The following is a 21554-nucleotide window of genomic DNA, read 5'->3' as shown; positions in this document are numbered from 1 at the left end:
GGTTCGGAGCAGTTATATATATATATATATATATATATATTTATTTATTTTGACCACACATGCCTTTGCGTTGTAATGGCACGCGTGGTAAAGGCATATGCGGAGTGAAAGTTTGCGGGGTGATTGTATCGCATTTTAACATCACTTGTGTTGTAAAAATGTGGGGTGATGGTATGCAGGGTGATGACTTACGGGAAAACAACATATATTCCAGCTGCAACACTGCCTCGAGAACTAAGAATGAGGAATTACCACTGGGAACAGAGACACAGCTACAGTACTGACTAGAATACTGAGAATGAAAAATTACTATTGGGATCAGAGAAGCAGCTAGCAGCACTGCCTACAGGACTAATAATGAGGAATTACCACTAGGACCAAAGAAGCCGCTGCAGCACTTACCCATGGGACCAGAGAAGCAGCTAGCAGCACTGGCTACAGGACTAAGAATGAGGAATTACAACTGGCAACGGAGAAGCAGCTGAAGCACTGTGTAGAAGACTTACAATGAGGAATTACCACTGGGACAAGAGAAGCAGCTAGCAGCACTGGCTATAGTTTCTAACATTCTAACTTTGTGACTGCTCAACTCGATTTTCAGTGACACAGACCTGCATTAATCATTTATCTGTTAACCAATCAAACCCACATGCCTCAAAACATTCACCTATTACCCCACTCCATGCACTCACTTTAAATATTTTGCAAACATGAAGTGACCTTGAAAGGATTTGAACCTGTGTCCTCAAAGGTAGCACGTTCAACTACGAGGCAGGCTAATTTTCCACTGAGCTATGCAACAGCTTTCTTAACTTCACTATGTTTAACTGTGTTCACTCCCATCTTGTGAGAAAAGGCAAAGGTGTGCTATACATAGACAACACATGAATTGTTCCTGGCCTTTAAGTTCTTCTTTTAGGTTTGTCAGGCTTCAGTGTTGAAGCTGGATTCTTAAATATAAATGCACACATTAATGTAAGCACAAATAGGCGGAGGGAAATGAAGTGTCCATGTCACACTCACTGCATGTAAAGCACTCTGACACCTCTGGTATGTACACACTATATACAATTGGATAAATAAACTTATGATGCTCATTTAGCTTAACAAGAAACTGCACAGACGTTATTACAAACCCATCGGCAAGCTATACAGTTTTCCACTGTTATCAGTGCACTTGAAAAACGAATAAAGACAATTTAAAAACCCATTGGCAAGTACCATGAGAGGTGCATGCACACAGCAGTGTCCTCTCCTTGTGGGCATGTCAGTAGCGTTGGCTCGACACATTGTTGTTGCCACACTCGCCTTACTTGACAGAGGAGCTGTGTGGTGGTCCCTCTTGCATCCATCCTGCACATGAGGACAGCCAACGGTGCTACTGCTTCCGGCACCACAGAGCTGGTAGGCTGGGATGCCTACCAGCTGGTGGGGACTGGAATCCACCAGTCGCAGAAAGCAGGAGGACCACGAGTAACAGTAAGTCAAAAGGGGAATCCCTGGAGTCAACTTGTTCACCTCACCCCTGTCTCGTCAGGGAAAAGGACCTATAGTCCACTGTGTATCAGGGAATATTTAAGGATTTCCACAAAGAAATAAAATCGTTCACAATCTAATTTTATTAAAAACCAATATCTGAGCAATAAAATACAAGGCAAATTAGTACAGAACAATTTAAAATCCAAGGAATGTACCTTGAAATGATCATACGCAAAAGAAAACAATATTATACAAACACAATTATAAAATACACAGCTAATAGAGACATATATATAACATTTCAGCAGTTGATAGACATAAGACAAAACAACATATCATGACAAACCCCTCGTATCACTGTGGCTCCCAAATGTCTCTGCCACTTTGTATTCCTAGATCCAAGGGCCTAAACCACTTTAACTCATGTAAACACTAGTGATAATGTTGGGTATCCATCTAAAGTTTACCAGGCCCTGATTGGATTCTTTATGTCTGAAAAAAATGCGTCGACGCGTTTCGGTGCAGTACATTTGATTCTGTGGCACCTTCTTCAGGACTTCGCTTGCTGGGGTTTCAAGAAGCGGTTAGTTACACCATATCCTCACTTTCTATGGAAGACGTTCCAACATGGGATCTGCTTTGCATTGCAATTTGATTCTGCAAGCTCTAATGTGGATATTTCCTCTCTCCTGACCTAGGAGCTCCTTCTCTTGGGGTGCCTTCCTTTCGTCCTATCGAACTATTTCACAGTGTTTTGTTGTATATCTCGTAGTGTATCAAAACGTTCCTTGAACGGGCATAGGGTATCTCAATTCCTCCCCAGAACTGGATATGTTCTGAATCTCAGTGGAGCCGCGTTTCTGCCTCGTTCCCTCACTTACTCACGGGTAACCACCGCATGCTACACACACCTGGGGGCAGATTTACAAGCCCCGTATGCCACATTTGCGCCGCCGTTGCTTCACTTTTGTGACGCAGCGGCGGCGCAAAGCCAGCGCCATGCTGCGGGGTATTTACAACGTGACGCATCCGGGAGATGCGTCACGTTGTAAAGCCCTACTCCACGAGTGGGCGTTCCGTCACAGGAGGGGGGGCGTTCCGGCGCAGGAACGCCTTGGAAAAGTGGCTGAGTGAAATCTACAAGATTTCACTCAGTCACTTTTACGGCCATGCTGCGTCAAAACCCTGCGCCTGCTTGAAGCAGACGTAAGGATTGACGCAGCATGCACCCCGAGCTTTGCTGGACCTGCGTTGCACTTGCGACGCGACTCCAGCAATGTGCCGCCTTTCCGCCGGAGGATGCGACACGCATCTGCCCATCCGTGCACCACGGCGGCGCATCAGTGGTGGCGCACGGGTGGTTTGGCGTGTCGCAACTGTTCTGGCGCATCCCTGCTGATTACCAGAGATGGGCCAGAAGTTGTAAATCTGCCCCCAAGTAAGGGGTACGAGTAGAAAAGAGGAATGTAGACGTTGATAGGAGCCGGCTGATGTCACAGCAAAGGGATAGCAGAGGTACATTCAGATATGAAAGCTTGAGCGCTCTGTTGGGATAGTCTGACGTTGTCCCGCCCTTCCCTACAGCTGCAGCCAGAAGGTAAATTAAATGGATTAGTCAGCATTTCAATTAACTCTTTCAAGTGATTACATGGCTCAGTGCAGCATCGAGATACCGTGGCCTCACACCGAAGCAAGATGGTGGCTGTGCGCAGAAACGGACGAAAAGCAAGGATGTTGCCCCCGCCAACGTCGTGGCACACTGGAAACAGGTAAAAGAGTTCTCCGAAACAGCACATAAACATTAGAAGCGTAGCAAAACTTTACTTGAGCGGTGCTCACATGCAAAAAAACGGAAGTGACATATTGCTGCATTAACCATTTAGGAAGCAGCAAAAAAGAGTATCGCTCCACTGAACCAATGGAAAGGCAGCATGCAGGAGCAAAGTCCTTTATAGATTGCAGCAGGTCTTCCAGACAACGCTCGACCTAAAAAGGATTCATTTCAAGGCCCTATGCATGGCCAAACAAGCTATGTAGAGAAAAGGTCCTCTTCTAATCTGAGAACTGCTTTGCCCATACGTCCCAAGGAGATCATTACGCTCCGAGAATTCTTATCTGCTGACCAGCCCCAACGTCAAGAAAGCCAGGTGTGGCAGCCACTCCTTTGCTTTTCTGGCTGCTAAACTGTGGAATGCCCTCCTTGCTAAATTAAGACAAACGCAGCCAGAAATTTCTAGACTCGTCTAAGTCACGCAGGCGGTGCCCGTCTCAGTGCCGGGAGGCCTTTTGGGGTAGCTGTGCGTGTTATAGACACCATAAATAGAGTAAGAACCCATGAATGACTGCAGAGATTACACAGGGCTCAACTCTCATCGAGGGGCAGGACTAGGTAGTTAGAGCGCTTCTACTGCAACTCTTTCACATATTAAATGAATACACCAAGCTGTGCCATCTGAGAACGTGAAAACAGGTATTCTTCAAGTTTGTGCTCTAAAGTCAATTCCTCGATTTATAGTAAGGACGAATCTAATGCAGAGACACGAGGATAGTAAGAAAGCCTTCAGTCCTTTGCAGCAGGACAAAAATATTCAGAATGGAAGATCCAAAAGCTTCTAAAAAGTAGCTCAAGTGAGAGTATATATGGACAGGGTAAGAGGAAAGGAATAGGTGCTCGAAGTGGAATCCTAAATCCCTTGTGAGTCGCAGGCAGGCTCAATGGTCCTTCTAAAAGGTGGAACAACTGAAAAATGTATTGCCCCGCACATGATTCGAAAACTAAAAGATCATAATGGAAAATGTTTCTGCAAAGGTACATTTATTTTGAGAAATAAACAACTAAAGATCAGTGATATTTGCTAGTTATGGCTACAGGAACCACAAACAATAACAGACCTCCAAATTCATTCTTCTTTCTCATTTGACTTTAAGAACAAGTTCTATACTATTCCACTGTCCGATTTCAGTGATTTTTTGTTTTTATATTGCAACCATAAAAATTGTATTCAGTTATTTTTGTGGTTTGGCAAACCTACATTTTTTGTTCTTCTTAATGTTTTAAAAGTGTGAGCACTGTAACAGACCTTGATCATGTTAATGGCACTTTATGTTCATTATATGAAAACGGATCAAGCTCACAAATATGGCAACAGTGCACAAAACCAATACAAGTGGTTCTTGAATATGTGATCAAGATCAATGTTTAGTGTCCATACCAATGATTTCTAAATTGTACAGCACATCTGGTGTGGACCATCGACCATGGTGTGAAAAATGTTTTTGGATTATAAGAAGTCACGAGCTGTGTTTTGGAAAACGAGATCAGCCTTCACAAAACTGTATCCTGATGTTTTCTTTCAGGAAAAAATGGCATTGTCCACCCCCTGGGATATGCACTCACCTTCCTGGGTAAAATCTATGGTCAGTTTGTCTCTATACATGGACTACCATACAAGACTTTTCAATTTTTTTTTGTAAACCACAGGTTCTAATTTTTTAACCACTTAAAGGTAGACAAAGAGAAATCCCATTCCTCTTTGTTCAAGCAGATGAGATTTGACTTATGGGACAAATTACAGAGTTCAGTCCCAGAATTTGTCTCTGTCAATCAATTTTTACATTTTCTCTTAAAATGAATGGTGCAGCTAATTCCTTTTGAGGAGTCCGCATTTTCTATTTCTTTAATAATGTGAAAGCTACTCAACTACTGTACACCAAACCACAAAAAAGATATATGCGTGTGGATCCCCTATCCTGATGGGTTTGTTGTAAATCTGAGCAGCCATTTTGCTCTACCATAAAGAATAACAAGTATCAAGAGGAATTCATTTGTACACCTTCAAACATGCCCACTTTGAGCAATCTGAAATAAATTGAGAACTCTAAATTAGATCCGAAGGAGCAGGGTCTGCCAGATTAAGAGCAGGTTCCTTGAACAGGTCTAAAACTATTAATGAACACGATTATTCTATTTCGTATGAACAAAAGGCTACCTATGTATGTATGGGTATCTCTAGAGCGTGCAACTAGCTAAAGAGCAATAAAGGGCTAAATCGTGGCAGAAGCTGAGAGATTAGATTAAGGATCATCTTTATTGAGGTGAAACAGTTGAGACAGATGAAGCGTTCTCTGAAGAGGCAAATCTACAAATTATTACTGAATTCCAAGCGGGCTGAGGTAGTTCCAGTCCTGATGGAATGTTTTTACACTTCTTGAGAGCACAGATGCCTTTTGTCTCTTCTTTTTTTGCACTTTTTAGTTTCCCATCTAGGAATGTCCGGGCTTCTCAACTGATACTCTCTGCCTAAGGTGGTATTATCAGATAAGCAAGAGGCTGCTTCTGGAGGCTGTGTTGGTGGGGCAGATATTGATGCAGGCCTGCAGCAGGATCCTATGTAGTTTCTTCAGGGTTGAGTTGATATTGTTGTACTTCTTCAGGTCTTTGATGATGTGCTGCCACATATAGAATGCCTTTCAGTGAAGCACATGTCCAAGTGAGAGAGAAATAGGGCTTGGACTGGTGTCCCTGTCAATTTTAGGTAAGAATGTTTTTGTTATTCAAGAAAGACCAGGTAACATGCTCTGTTGGCTTCCTTGGTGATATGCTGTTTGGAGGACATGTTGTTGCCACGGGTGAAAAAGTGAATTTGCAATGGCTGTCAGCTGAGGCAGACTTTAATTTGTTATTTATTTGCTGCTGTTAGTCAACAGGAGAAATTCAGTCTTGGTTACACAGATGTAATGCTCTTCTGGTACAGGTCTTGAACACTGTTATCATCCTCTCACCTGGGTGCAACTGTCAAGGTCGAAGTGCCTTGACCTCTTTATTCAACCCAATTGGCAAGTAAATTACTTTGTCAGTGGCACTGTCCCTTTCAACTTCTATAACTTTTGCAGACATGAAAAGTGTAGCCAAATGTCAGCGACCTGGCTCTGACCTCTTCTGTGTGTGTTTATGTCCCACGTGCTGATAAGGAACTGAATCAGCCCATTGATGCATTGCATAGAAATAAAGTGCCTAAAGTTAAATGGTGCATAAATGTAGTAATAAATACATTTACTTAGGTGATAATATCTGAATATATGGTTAATAAACCGATTTACATTGTATTGCATGCATGTGTGCCTCTCTCTAACCACAGCTAACTCTGTCTTATCAACCAACAGCATTTCACTTGCGTAGACTTTGGAGCCCACACATTCACTGAGGAAAATAACTACAAGTCACAAATGACAGTCTAAAATCTCTGCAGTCACCTGGCCTGGAATGAAGGGTATATCACGTCAGCATTACCTTTGCAAGCTACCAATGCCAAGATTGTCTCCGGGAGGCTGGCGGTGCTGTCAATGCACCACAATGACCCAAACCCAACACACCTGCATCAAATATGACAAGCAGATATGCGCTAATTTTGGAAAACTGAAAAAACATGTAACTGAAATATATATTTTCCTTACTTCAACTTTAAGAAAGCAGGGTTGTTTGAAGACATTTTGTCACGCAACTTTATTACATTATTCGAGTTGTGAATATACAATTTGTTGAAATTTCCTGTATAAAACAGGCACACATACTTTATTACAAATATTTATATTTTTATAAAGTATTTTAATATATTTTTGTAAGTGTTTATTAGGTTTTATGAATCTATTTAAGATCATATACAATACAGAAGCAGACCAGGCGTGGGAGTCCTAGTGAGCTACTAATCTGGAAGAGGACACAACCAACAACATTGTGTATTCACAGCCTTCACACACTATATCAACATCATAATTCAAGGAAATTAACTCCTATTCCAATACGCACTCCTGTTACCTAGTTTTCTGCAGGGCGGCCCAAGACTAACAACGTGTCTCGTTTGGCCATCATTACCTCCAGGTAGAGGGGAAGATCATTGCTCCTCATGGCAATTTTGGTAATAGTAGCACTTTTCAATTACCGCTGCTACCCGTGGGCCTACATTAGAACTGGCTGATCAATAGGGCATCTATGTTTCCTGTGAATCATGATTTCATGGAGGTATTTTGTCTAAATCCTTGGCAAGTGCTGTCTGGAATATGCTCCCTATCGTGGTCGGGTTTGACAAGTTTATTACAAATTTGTTCAAGTATTAATGTAATTTGCAGAGCCTGCGTCAGTCATTCTTGGCTTGTATTTCATAATAAACAGCATCAGTTTTGCCACAGAAAGTGACTGACTACCCTGCTGCTGCCTAAAAATAGGCTTCGCCGAATGATCTCTTCTCTGGTATTCCAAGTGCTACAATATCTGAATACCTTACAAGCTAGGAAAGAATATTCTAGTAATATGGATGCAAGACTCTGGAAATGAGTGCCACAACCTCAAAGTCTCTTGGCTCAAGACTTCTTAAACCAAATGCCTACGCTTGGCCTGACTTTGTACTGGCTAACTCTCACCTGCCACCACAGACAATGTAAACCCAACCTGAAGCAGGACGAGAATTGTCACTTAGCCCTTTTAAATTCAAAGCAAAATACATGGCCTCTCTGGTGTTACTGAATTTCATAAAATTATTGTAATGCGGCAAGCGCAGAAACCTCATTAGTCTGAAAATAATGTATTTTGTGTTCATGAAGATCAGCTGCCTCTGTAAGGGCCGCTTTCTTGACCATTCTCTAACTTGACAAGCTAGGTCCCTCTGAGTTACATGGAGTCTCCCTGATTCCTCAGAAATATGAGTGATAACGATGCAAAAATCATTGAAAGCCTCATCTTATTAAGCATGCACCTACAGCAAAAAACTACTTCAAAGAAAAAACAACAGCATTATTATAGGTTTGGAAACCAGCCCCCTATACAGGGGCTGTCTGGCCTGAACATAAACCCTGTGGGAGGGGTTAGTCAAACACCCATAGCTCACACAGTCTGTAAAGAAATGAGGGCAATAGCCCTCAATGTCTACGATCAATGAAAGCAATTGTGAAAAATAGCTAGAACACCGCAGCTATAAATCAAGGCACCAAAGCGATGCCTGCAAGACAACTCATAAGCAGAAACAGCATTACTTGTGTTGGCTGGGCAATGGAGGTTTCATGGTCTTCTGTCCAAGGAAAGATTTGGAACGTTGTATCATAGGTGACTTTAGAAGGATACCCTCCCCCTTCTTGTAGATGTTGGAAACATTACTTACTGCGAGGTTGCCCAGTCCAGTAGGTCCCCGCTGTCTGTCATCAGGTTGTCTGTGTCCTGACTTGTAAGTGGGCTACTGGATCCTGTAGGAGTTGGAGACTGAGAAGATAAAGAATCAATGCTGCCGGTGGGGGTGTCTTCTTTGGGTGCACTGTGATTGTCAACTGGAAATGGAAAACATTGGTACAGGTCAGACAGAGCTAAGTTTCTCAGACTTACTCCAAAAGGGCTGAAGCAACATATCAATTGACCAAGATTGCCCGATGACAAGATGTAATGAGAAGATGCGATTCGTCCGCGTACAAGGTGCAACCTGGGGTGAGGGAGGGAGGGGGATATGTCTTACTTGTCAAACAAAAGCACTTTCAGAAGTTTCAGGAAGAGTACAAGTCAAACAGAGAAAACAAAGCTCGTATTATTGCTGTCTCGATGTTGTTAGGACAAAAGCGGAAAAGTGTAAGGCATATCACATTCTAAACAATTCAATATCCCAAGGACAAAGCAGCCTGCCATTTGTTCATTTGTAACCAAGCCCCACTTTCTGGGCACCAGATTGCTTACACACAATTAGAGCTCACCTGGAATGAACTACATTAGAAGATGACATACGCTATCATTTTCTTAGCTGGCATCCTTGTTTGTTTTCCAAGACGCCTCCCATCCCCCAGAAACAAAATATCTCTGTCACTCCGAGAGTGGAGGTTAAAAGCTACGGTTATCCTGCACCGCTGAGGCTGGGTAAGACTTTTAAATTGTAACACAGGACAGTACTGAGGACACCGATCCCCTGACGCCAGCTTGTAAACACAAATACATTTTTGGAGGACAGCTATGTTCTTGTCTGATGTTTCTTTATCTCTGAATGACCTTTTGAAGAGATGACAAAAACACAATAGATTTCAGAAAACCAAGATGTTTTCTTTTGAGTTTTGGTCTGCAGCAGTACGCCCGAGAACAAAGTAGGCAGCAAGGATTGCTTCTAAGTCCGACTTTCAGCCTGGTCATTAGAACAAGACCGAAGACTGCAATGTTGAGGAGACTGAGCAGTGTTCACCGTTACAAATCATGCCAGTTTCCAGTCCTGAGACCCACTTCCCATGAATTCTCTCAACTGTGTCCTGGTGCACTGTGCAGCCACCATTACATGACGACACGTGCTGCAGCTGCATTCATGCACAACCAGTGTGTGCTGTGCGAAGCAGCTACCTGCAAACAGGCGCTTCTGTGCCCTGCACCATCGTGCCCAGGTCAAAAGTTTCACTTCAAATATTACTTTTGTCCGAGTTGTGATCAGGATGGGGGTGGTGTCGGAAGGGAAAGGTAGCCGACTGTCTTCATACTCAGCAGCCTCTCAGGTGGGACAGGTTTAATTAAAATAAAAACAAAACGTACCTTCCTGCGTCCCGCGCCGCCTCAGTTCCTGGCCGGGTCCCGCGTTTTTCTGCTGCTCTCCTGAACAGGAAGCAGCCACAGGCAGCTTCCCTCCCCTCCCCTAAGCCAATCACAAGGTTGCAATGGCAGGGTTGTGATTGGTGCGGACAGAGGCCAGCCAGGGGCCTATGGGGAGGCTATTTTTTATATGTGGGCTGTCTGCAGCCTACATAGAGAAAAGGGAGAGGGTGCATGACTGGTTTGGTCAGAGGGCTAACCAAACAGTCAGAGCCCACAGCATTGGGCAAGCCACGCCTCCCCTGCTTTCGAGCAGACTCACCCACCTGCCCCCAACCAGGCACTTCTGCTTTTTCGCAGTGTGAGAAGCAGAAACATAAAATGGAAGGTTTATCATTTTATGTTTCTGCTTCTCGCACTGCGAGAAAGCAGTGAGGTGACACTCCTCTGCCCTAATGGAGGAGTCGCCCCTGCTGGCACCTCAGTTGGCGGCTCCACCGTGGAGGATCGGCGCCCTATTTAAATTACTCCCAAAGATAAAAATAAAATGGTAATTTATAACCATTTTATTTTTCATCCTCCCATCCTGAAATGAGCATCAGGACAGGGTCGGGTCCACTGCTGAATGACAGCAGCAGGGAGGAGTGTGGGCTGTTGTGCACTTTTCAAAGTTCGCATGTACTTCGGCTGGCCATCTTTCAACAGTCAGTCAGGCATGTGCAATTCTGGGTTAGAGTAAGTGCAGGCCTGCAGGGCAATGAAGAGCGCTGAGTGAGGCAGCTCCCTCAAACAAGGGAACTTCTCTCACAGCATGAAAGCAGCACCAGGATTGGTGCCCCCATTGCAGCATTTGGTTCCTTTGAAGAGGTCCGGAGCCGAGGACCTCTGTTCAGGTGAGTTTCATTTTTACTATTAATATTTGCGCGCACGTAGTGAAATGCACTGGGCATGAAGATCTGCTAGATCCTGAGCGCCTATGCAACGGTTATTGAAGTTTTGAAGGTTCTCGGGCTACATTGCAAATGTGCACATAGAGCAAGGTGTACATCTTACATCTGGGTATAATTGGTAAGCACAGGATAGCGTGCGAAAGAAGGTAGTGAGGGATACGGTATAGAGAGAACTAGAGTGTTCGGAGTTAATCAAAAAAGCCCCATCAAAGTGGGGTCGGTGTTAGACAGGGACCCGGAGGGTCGGCCGAGGACAGGGGGAGAGGCCTCCAGTGAGGGCCGTCTCCAGCGATCGTACAGACAAGTAACTCCCCCCCCCCGCCCCCCACAGATGGACACCACACAAGGATAAGGTTAACGCTCTTTATATGCAGTTCTTGAAGCAAAGTATCACGGTACAGAGAGATCGGGACACGAGGGTCCTCTCAATTCTAGTCTCTGGAAGGAGAAGGGGGGTAGCGGCACAGTCTTGATACCGATCTGGTTATGGAGGTGGAATGATGGATAGCTCACAATCCTCGAGCTCGGAGTTCTGGAAGGTCGGGCCGTGGCAGCATCAGCGGGCTCGGATGACAAGTCTCACTTGAGAGGAGGGGGCCGCGGCAGCGCCAGCAGGTCCCGACGATGATGTAGGTTGCAGAGGGCCGCGGCAGCGCCAGCAGGTCCCTAGGACGATGTAGGTTGCAGAGGGCCGCGGCAGCGCCAGCAGGTCCCTAGGACGATGTAGGTTGCGGAGGGCCGCGGTAGCGCCAGCAGGTCCCTAGGACGATGTAGGTTGCAGAGGGCCGCGGCAGCGCCAGCAGGTCCCTAGGACGATGTAGGTTGCGGAGGGCCGCGGCAGCGCTAGCAGGTCCCTAGGACGATGAGGAAGGTTGCAGGAGGCCGCGGCAGCGCCAGCAGGCAGGACGATGGTTCACAAGGCAGGGCTGCTGCAGCGCCAGCAGTCCGTCAAGGATGAGTTCTTCACGGTGTCTCTCGACTCCAGGATACAACTGCCTTCCTGCTCTGGAGCTGCCCCAGTTATAGGTCTGGCCTCCTTTGATGTCCGGACCCTCGCTCTTGGAGGTCGGGAGGTCCGGGATGAGGGAGTCCAGACACCCAGCAGGGGGGTGGAGCCAGCGCCCGGGGAGGCTGGGGGCGATCGGCACCTGGCGGGGGAGAGCCATCGACACTCCTCTCTCCCATTGACCTGCCAAGTGGTCCGTTCACCTCCTGGGTGGATGGTGGTGCCGGGATGTCGGGGCCTGGCCAGGCCCAGGGTTGGGGTCGAGCTGAGGCCACGCGGCCTCGTGGTGAAGGGTCCAAGATGGCGGCTGGGCCGGGCAATGGTGCTGGTGGTGGCCCGGGCCAGTGACACAGAGATGTCCGGGAGCAGGCGTCCCGTAGGGAACGGGTTGCGGGTTGCTTCTGTGGGTCGTCTGGGTTGTTCTTCTGGTGACACCGGGAGAACCGGTGTCCAGGCTCTGTCATGCGGGGAGGGAGCGAGCCCTTCACGAGGCCTTTCCAACAGTCGGTGAATGGGGAATGCAGTGACTAGGATAGGGTCCTTCTCCGCGGCATGACGGTACCAGGGATTTGGAAAGACTGACAACCCTGTGCTCAATAAGAGGTCAGCAATGTTGTGGTTTCTCCTGGCCCAAGGCGTAGTTAGCGCAAAATGTGTGCCTTGTGAGTGTTTGGGAACTGAGTGGGAGATGAGAATGCAGGAGAGAGCTAGAGATGCGCAGGACTCGGGAAAAGGACCTGGTAACGCTACACCCTGGAGATTCAAGGTCAGACATGTGGCCATGCCTGTGGAGGCTAGGTATTTTCTCAGTGCCAAGGAGGTGAATTGAAGCGTTTAAAAATGATCTCTGAAGGCAGATAGCTTGTAATAGTTTAGTTGAATTCGGTGGGGCTATTAGGAAAGTCAAACAAGATCACAACTAGCTTGTGGCGCAAAATATCTGCTTCTGAAGATGACATGCGATACAAAAGGGGATGATGGACGGAGCGTTTGAGCAAATCAAACACTCACCCCCAGTCAACTAATCCTGGTTTAATCCATCACCATTCTTTAGCTCACTCCGCCACCCCTGATCAGACATGGCCATATGCAAATCAGTCTGACCCTGTGCCTCATGGGAACAGACCAGCCCGAACTGCCAAGCCATGTCTTCCCTGGATCGGAAACAAGCATCCTGGGACCAGTTTCGGGTTCATAACCCTCATCAGCCAGGCTATCTTGAATCCAGTGGCAAAGTGAGCAAGGGACTCACGTCTGAGCATACCCTGCCAGCTTAGGACATGGCTTAGCTCTGAAGATGACATGGGCTTATTTCGATCGTGCACAGCTCATTAGAAACTCAAACAAGAGAGAGGAAACAGGGTATGTAATGGTGATTAAAATAAAAAAAACTGCAACTAAAAGATCCACAAAAGGGGAAGCAAGTGAGGAAGGGGAATAACCTCAAACCACAGAAAGGAACATGCTTTTTAAAGCAGTTCTTCAAACGAGCTGCCGTGCTGTCTCAGAAAGCAGAAACTACTCCTGTGTTAGCTTTGAATATTGGGCAGGAATTGTTTCCTATTAAAGGGTATTATAGAAGGTGCATAAGCGCTAGCATCTGAGATTCCCAGAGTGCCTGCACCAGGACCTTCTTTCATTCTGAAGTGTCCTTCTCACATGAAGCTGCAGGGCGGTCTTTCTTCTGTGGGTCAAGCAGGGTCAGACTGGGACAGAAAACAGGCCTGAGCATCCAAATAAAAGTAGCCCCCATTAGTGAATCAGATAGCTAACAAAGTAGCCCATGTTTACAAATAATTGCAGTTTTTAAGTCTCGCCTGGCGAAAGCAGTGCATGGGCTGGTCTCGCCAGAGAGGACCTTTTGGAATCGATTCTCCACCGTGGGCTCATGCACGGGCCTGCATGGACAAAGATGGTTGCTCTCGCCATCTGTCCATAGCAGACAGCATGCGCGGGTCCGTGGGACAGTGGACAGTCCGCCGCCATCTTGTTCATGCTGGCTTCCTCCAACTCTGGCTCCGGCGTGCTTTCACTTTAAACAGTGCATGCGCGCGCGCGCGCGACGGACCCAGAGTTGAAGGAAGCCGGCGCGCAATGTCTGGCAACATTTTTCACCAGTTTTCGCTTTCTTGTTTACCAGTTTTCACGTCCTCATTCACCGTGGTCTGGAACATTACTGCCCTAAGGATGCTTGCATGATCAGGGGCACTTTGCGTGCCCTTACATACCTATTCTGCCGCCCTCGCCCGATCTGTTCTCCTGCATCAGCATGTTTCAGATGTAGGGCGCTTACTGTTTCCGGAAGGGAGATGGGACCAGATCCTGGGCATCTGGTGTGCGTTTGCGGACGATATAGCGCTTGGCACCTAACTGTGGCATAGCACTGACAGCACTGCCGTCGCCCAGCCAAGGTAAGATGATAGCGCCGCCCTCTCAGATACAGTACATCAGTGGTTCTAGTGGATGGCGATGGGGACCTGCGCGGATCCGCGCTATCTACCGTTTAAGGGGTCTCCTCTATCTAAAGCACGTGCCCCAATGCTGAGGGGAAAAGACGAGGTGACTTGCAATGCAGCGCGGAGCGGATAAATGAGCAGAGATCCATGGAGCCTCGTCCCGGACGCTGTCACGCATCAACATAGGTTCCCTCACGCCCCTAGCTAGTCCAAAGATGGCTTCAGAATTGAATTGCCTATGATGCAGAAGGATGACCCTCGCTCTAAGCCTCAGAAACCTATTATTGAACTTAATCAGCCTCGGATTGACAAGGCGGGCAATCAGCCGATGGGCCTGTGGTGTATGCCCTTTGATGTGCCGCTTTTGTGCCCATCTCAGTCTCTCTTGCAAAGGACACAACATCAATGGTGGTTACAGCCTTTACACACATCTAAGCACCTTGACACGATGCACATTAAGGTCAGGCTGCAGCCCTGTGAGGGGCAGAATGACAATGGGCTGCTCCCAGCATGAGGCGTGCCCCTCCCTTCAGGTGTGACAGAGGCCCCAAGGAGCTGCGGGTGTGAAGTCATCAGCACTTGCTTTGCAGGGAACTGCAGCAGGTGGAGGCCTGGAGCAAGTGGTGGCAGGGGGCCGGGGCTCTTCGATTATTTTTGCCTCCTTCCCTGCAGGCAGAGAAATTAGTATCTGCTCTTCTGCTTTGCCTTCCAGAAATCAATTCCTGCAGTCAAGAGGGAGAGGTTGTGGCCTTAACCCACTTTCAAACTGGGTTTGAGTCCCAGCGTCGGATCAACATCTGGGCCCAATAAATGTATCTGCCCGTCTGAAATGTTATGTGGTGCTCGTGGAAAGCACTTCAATGTCTCTGGGCAAATTTTGTGTTATATACAACTTCCAGTATATAAGGCAAGTGACACTTTTCACCTTATTTTTGCATTTACACACTAACATCATTCCATTTGTCGGACGTTACGTCTGATGCTAGCAACAGGAAAAAAAAAGAAAAAAAGATACACCTTTCACCAGTCTCGCAGCATTGGAGGGCCCCTTAAAGTGAATATATGAAAAGCCTAGGGTGAGTGTTAAAGGCAGCCTAGGTCTGGGCAATGTCCTGTTTCCCAGCGGACATTAATGAAACCACCCACAGCAAACTTAGGGTTAAAAAATTAATTTACTTTGAGTTCCTAGTATGTTTCATAACTCTGAGCTCCCAATGTATATTTTTCTATTGGAATGTTAACTTCCAATTAAAGTACTGTACCTATAAGCCCTTTAACACTTTAATTATGGCAAATGTTTGACAATATTTAGCTCCATTAGCCTAACCAAGCAGTGGGTCGCGAAATGTTGCGATCGGCGACTGTGGGTCACTTTATGGGGGCACCCCGGGCCTAATTGTGGACCCAATCCAACCCTGATCATAATCACCACCAAAGGCCTACCACAGTTTTGTTTTCAGGACAACTCATCTGTATGTATGCAAGTTACTTGCGCTGCCGCTTGAGGCGGGCGAGTCAACAAATTAACAGAGAGCCGAGCCCAGGGTCACAAGCCAAGGGTCAGCTCTGGCTCTAAGAGCCCGAGAACGACCAGCGCCCTGGGCATGTTTGGTACGAAAACCATGCAACAAACGTGTAAACATTTGATAATGCGCCTTTAAAAAAAAGTGTATTTCTTTAACTGGCGGAAGCGTTTTAATTTAGCACATCAGATTATATCTTTGCATTGAGAGGTATCTATTAAAAGTGAGAGTTTTTAAACGTGAACCGAGAAACATTCCTGCCCCCGGCCTGATGGCAATGCTATTACTGAACTATGAGGCAAGCCACCGGTCTCCTATATGATTCTTAATATAGCCTGCAGTAGCATGCTCGTAAACTACAACAGCGCATGCGCGTGACAAGTCATGCACATTGAAAGCTTTGTCACAGATGCTGGAACAGTTGTGTACACAATGTACCGACATCCGAGATTCAAGGATTCCCTAGATGTATTTTAATGTAGTGCAAACTGTTAAGTGTGTGCGGCATCGAAGCCCTGTAAGTTACATCTTTGAGTTACGAGTTACCCAAACTTAACCTTACCGATTTTCTCTAACTTGTAAGGGATGAATCACTAGGGCCCTTATGATTTGCAGGTTGATTAGAGCAGGGGTCAGTCAGGGGGCCGATATATCTTTCCTTCTTTTTCATTTGTTTTATTTTCAAATATCCAGAACTGTGAACATGTGCGAATAAAAAACTATATACCTAATGTACAGATTTAGAACTTCAGAAGCCTCGGCGTCTGCATAGACTCTTTAGTGAACCGGCTACAGACATCCGCGCGAAACCTTCAATTTTAAATCCGGCAGGGCTGATTCCGATTTTCATCCTACTTTGGGATGTTAAACACAAAATATCAAGTGAGTTGCATAATAATTCAGCTTATTTACTGCTTGTCAAGGCAGTGCACCAGTTAAAGTAAGCACTTTAACAAGCATTAACAATGCAATAGGTCTCGCCTTTTATTAAGTTAAAGCCATTTGCTTTGCCATACAATACCATTAGCAAAGCAATGGCTTTAACTTAATCAAAGGCGAGACCTATTGCATTTTTAATGATTGTTAACTTTTGCAAGGTATGGTAGACTGCCTGGATTTGAGTTTGTTGCAGCAAAGGTTTGTTTTAATTTCAAGAAAATCAACAGTAAAAACCGGTCTAACAGACGATAAAACAGGCCCACAAGGAGCCAAAACAATAGACCACACACTGACCTGTCAGAGCAGTCCATCGGGAACTGCCTGATTGCTCTATAGGCCAGTCCTACCCTGGGGCATAGTCTGCAAAAAGTTGTGCCGCTGTGGCCTAAAGCAAGACCCATTGAGGAGCTTGAAAATTACTCATACAATAGGGTTAGAGAAGCAGCTAGGTGCAAGGTCCTGAAAGAGTGTCTGCGCGTGACAGAGGCTGCCTTAATAAATAAGGGCTCAGCTAACCAAAACAAAAATAATGGAGTGATAGATGATTCCATTCCAGAAAGCTTTTCTGAACAATACTTAGCACAAATTAAGTTTCACTTAAGAGTTACAGCGATATATATATATATATATATATATATATATATATATATATATATATATATATATATATATATATGAAAGAAATCGATTCCTGCGTGAAGAACCGGAGAGACACAGCGGGGAGTTCAGGAAAGGATTTTAATCAGCAGAGTGTGGCATGACGCGTTTCGACAGCAATGTCTTTCTCAAATGCCAGTTACACTTTAAAATTCTGTCCATTCGTTTTTAAGTGGAAAACGGCGTCTTGCCATTGGTGGCAATCCAGGTGGGTCAGGTTGATTGAAGGAGATGCGTTGTAGCTGCGTCAGCAAACTACAACTCCCAGCATTCAGCAGTGATGGAAAGCCAGGTAAGAATAGTCCCCCTGAATCCACTGTTGTCTCGTGGAGTGCTGGATGAATGTGGACGCTTGTAAAACGAAGAGACTGTGTTGTTGCTGAAGTCAGCTCCTCTCCCGATTCCCCAAACGTCTAAACCGCTGGTAACTCCTGCAACGCTGTTCCTGAAGCCAAGAATGCCGTGATCCTGACTTCTCCGTGAGGTCACGGACTGCTGGGCTGCAGCGGGAGCCTTGCTAATTAGGAGAGCGGCGAGCCGGAGTGCTTCCAATACCTTGGATAAGTAGAGAGATGCCGTAGCTGCCCTTGTGCCTCCGGCCACTTCAAAAGACGGGTCTGCTCAAGCGCGCCCAGGGGCTGACGCGCAATTTGAATGAAAGAAATCGATTCCTGCGTGAAGAACCGGAGAGACACAGCGGGGAGTTCAGGAAAGGATTTTAATCAGCAGAGTGTGGCATGACGCGTTTCGACAGCAATGTCTTTCTCAAATGCCAGTTACACTTTAAAATTCTGTCCATTCGTTTTTAAGTGGAAAACGGCGTCTTGCCATTGGTGGCCATCCAGGTGGGTCAGGTTGATTGAAGGAGATGCGTTGTAGCTGCGTCGGCAAACTACAACTCCCAGCATTCAGCAGTGATGGAAAGCCAGGTAAGAATAGTCCCCCTGAATCCACTGTTGTCTCGTGGAGTGCTGGATGAATGTGGACGCTTGTAAAACGAAGAGACTGTGTTGTTGCTGAAGTCAGCTCCTCTCCCGATTCCCCAAACGTCTAAACCGCTGGTAACTCCTGCAACGCTGTTCCTGAAGCCAAGAATGCCGTGATCCTGACTTCTCCGTGAGGTCACGGACTGCTGGGCTGCAGCGGGAGCCTTGCTAATTAGGAGAGCGGCGAGCCGGAGTGCTTCCAATGCCTTGGATAAGTAGAGAGATGCCGTAGCTGCCCTTGTGCCTCCGGCCACTTCAAAAGACGGGTCTGCTCAAGCGCGCCCAGGGGCTGACGCGCAATTTGAATGAAAGAAATCGATTCCTGCGTGAAGAACCGGAGAGACACAGCGGGGAGTTCAGGAAAGGATTTTAATCAGCAGAGTGTGGCATGACGCGTTTCGACAGCAATGTCTTTCTCAAATGCCAGTTACACTTTAAAATTCTGTCCATTCGTTTTTAAGTGGAAAACGGCGTCTTGCCATTGGTGGCCATCCAGGTGGGTCAGGTTGATTGAAGGAGATGCGTTGTAGCTGCGTCGGCAAACTACAACTCCCAGCATTCAGCAGTGATGGAAAGCCAGGTAAGAATAGTCCCCCTGAATCCACTGTTGTCTCGTGGAGTGGTGGATGAATGTGGACGCTTGTAAAACGAAGAGACTGTGTTGTTGCTGAAGTCAGGTCCTCTCCCGATTCCCCAAACGTCTAAACCGCTGGTAACTCCTGCAACGCTGTTCCTGAAGCCAAGAATGCCGTGATCCTGACTTCTCCGTGAGGTCACGGACTGCTGGGCTGCAGCGGGAGCCTTGCTAATTAGGAGAGCGGCGAGCCGGAGTGCTTCCAATACCTTGGATAAGTAGAGAGATGCCGTAGCTGCCCTTGTGCCTCCGGCCACTTCAAAAGACGGGTCTGCTCAAGCGCGCCCAGGGGCTGACGCGCAATTTGAATGAAAGAAATCGATTCCTGCGTGAAGAACCGGAGAGACACAGCGGGGAGTTCAGGAAAGGATTTTAATCAGCAGAGTGTGGCATGACGCGTTTCGACAGCAATGTCTTTCTCAAATGCCAGTTACACTTTAAAATTCTGTCCATTCGTTTTTAAGTGGAAAACGGCGTCTTGCCATTGGTGGCCATCCAGGTGGGTCAGGTTGATTGAAGGAGATGCGTTGTAGCTGCATATATATATATATAATTTTAACAACTTGAAGGTATGTAGAGAGAGTTGTAATATTGTACATTACTGTACAAAGCAGAACTTTAATGGAGCCTCCGGTTTCTCTACAGGTTGGAAACAGTGCAACAGTTTGGAAACATACAGTACATAGAAACACGTAAACAGCTCACTCCTACATGTGTGCCAATTCAGACTATTTCAGGACACACAAAGTTTAAATAATGACATGGGGGGCTGGTATTACTCATTGTTCAATGTATATTTTCTTAATAAACACGGTTGTTGTGCTCATCTCCAAATTAAGAAGAAAGCTCCACCATGTGGTGGGCTGTCAATAGAGCCAGTGCTAACAATTACATGGAAACCACAGGCGCAAATTAAGCATTGGACACAAGATTATATTGGAGCGCAAAGCATGATACCACAGAGGTCTTCTTCCACACCCACCTAGACCTCTGTTTTACAGAATGTAATTTTACCCACGTTTTCTACATCTAAGACAGTGGAGCTGCCATACTCAAAACCTTTCTGGGATCCAGGTGGCTTAGAGTACGGCAATATTCGTATATAGTTAAAAAAAAACCTTGGCATACATAAGGAAAGCCAGGGGGGACAGATATACATTAAAGAGACGTGGAGAAAGGAGAGAGTTCTCATGGACTCCATGAATATTATCAGACTGTGGTAAATCTTGATGGAGAAGCATGCACATTTGACATTTGCCTGTTATAAAGAATTGAAACCAGCTAAGAAAGTGCCCAAAACTCGGAACTCCTGGAGATGGCTGATAAAGATGCTACGGTCCCAACTGTAGCGGTTTAGTCTGACAAAACGCCCTACTTCTTGCTTGGTCCCCATCCTGCTACTGTTCGAAGAGCCAGATCTTGAGAAGTCTCCTGAAGGTTAGGTCGTCTTCGGTCTGCCGCAGGAGGATGGGGAGGGTGTTCCATGTCTTGGTGGCGAGGTGGGAGAATGATCTGACTCCGGCAGTCACTCTTTGGGTGCGGGGGACCGTGGCGAGAGCGTGGTCTGCAGAGCGGAGCTGGCAGGTGGGGGTGTAGAGGCTGTCGTCTGTTGAGGTACGCTGGTCCGATGTTGTGGAGTGCCTTGTGTGCGTGGGTGAGGCGCTTGAAGGTTATCCTCTTGTTGATGGGGAGCCAGGGAAAGTCTCTCAAGTGGGGTGTGATGTGGTTCCGGCGAGAGATGTCGAGGATCAGCCGTGCTGAGGCATTCTGGATACGTTGGAGCTGTTTCAGGAGTTTGGCCGGGGCTCCTGCGTAGAGTGCATTTCCGTAGTCCAGTCTACTGCTGATGAGGGCCTGGGTGACCGTCCTTCTAGTTTCAGTAGGGATCCACTTGAAGATCCTGCGAAGCATGCGGAGGGTGTTGAAGCAGGAGGAGGAGACGGCGTTGACCTGCTTCGTCATGGAAAGGCTAGAGTCGAGGATGACCCCTAGGTTGGGTGCGTGATCGGTGGGTGTAGGGGTGCTCCTAGTGCAGTCGGCCACCAGAAGTCGTCCCAGGCCGAGGGGGTGGATCTGAGGATGAGGACCACTGTCTTGTCCGAGTTCAGCTTCAGTCGGCTGTTTCTCATCGAGTCGGCGACAGCCTTCATTCCTTCGTGGAGGTTGGTTTTGGCAGTGTGGGGGTCTTTTTGTGAAAGGCAGACACAGCCCTATTCAGGTGCAGTTGACAGCTCCTCCCACCACTCTAGCTCAGGAAGACCAATCATTATATACAGGGCACATTTCAACTCGCTTTGTGTGACTGTCTAGAGTGAATGCACAAACAGGCCCAGTCAGTCTAAACCAGGCATTGATTCCACAGGCAGGCAGAAGCACAGAATGGTA

The 21554-nt window shown here is 46.7% G+C and overlaps 1 protein-coding gene across 3 annotated transcripts in view; it reads right to left on the bottom strand.

The window, feature by feature from the left end:
* The window catches only part of ARHGAP10 (Rho GTPase activating protein 10), a 1108509-nt gene that overhangs the window by 184974 nt on the left and 901981 nt on the right, over nt 1-21554 (bottom strand). For all 3 annotated transcript variants that reach the window (XM_086962271.1, XM_086962272.1, XM_086962274.1), the window contains one exon: nt 8631-8793. In XM_086962271.1, coding sequence (XP_086818397.1) covers nt 8631-8793 — 163 coding nt within the window. The remainder of the gene's footprint in view (nt 1-8630; nt 8794-21554) is intronic.

The sequence above is a fragment of the Lissotriton vulgaris genome, chromosome 3_1 (assembly GCF_964263255.1).
Source record: "Lissotriton vulgaris chromosome 3_1, aLisVul1.2, whole genome shotgun sequence".
Taxonomy (NCBI): Eukaryota; Metazoa; Chordata; class Amphibia; order Caudata; family Salamandridae; genus Lissotriton; species Lissotriton vulgaris.
Note: the sequence above shows the minus strand (reverse complement) of the source record. Positions and strands in the feature narration are given on the sequence as shown.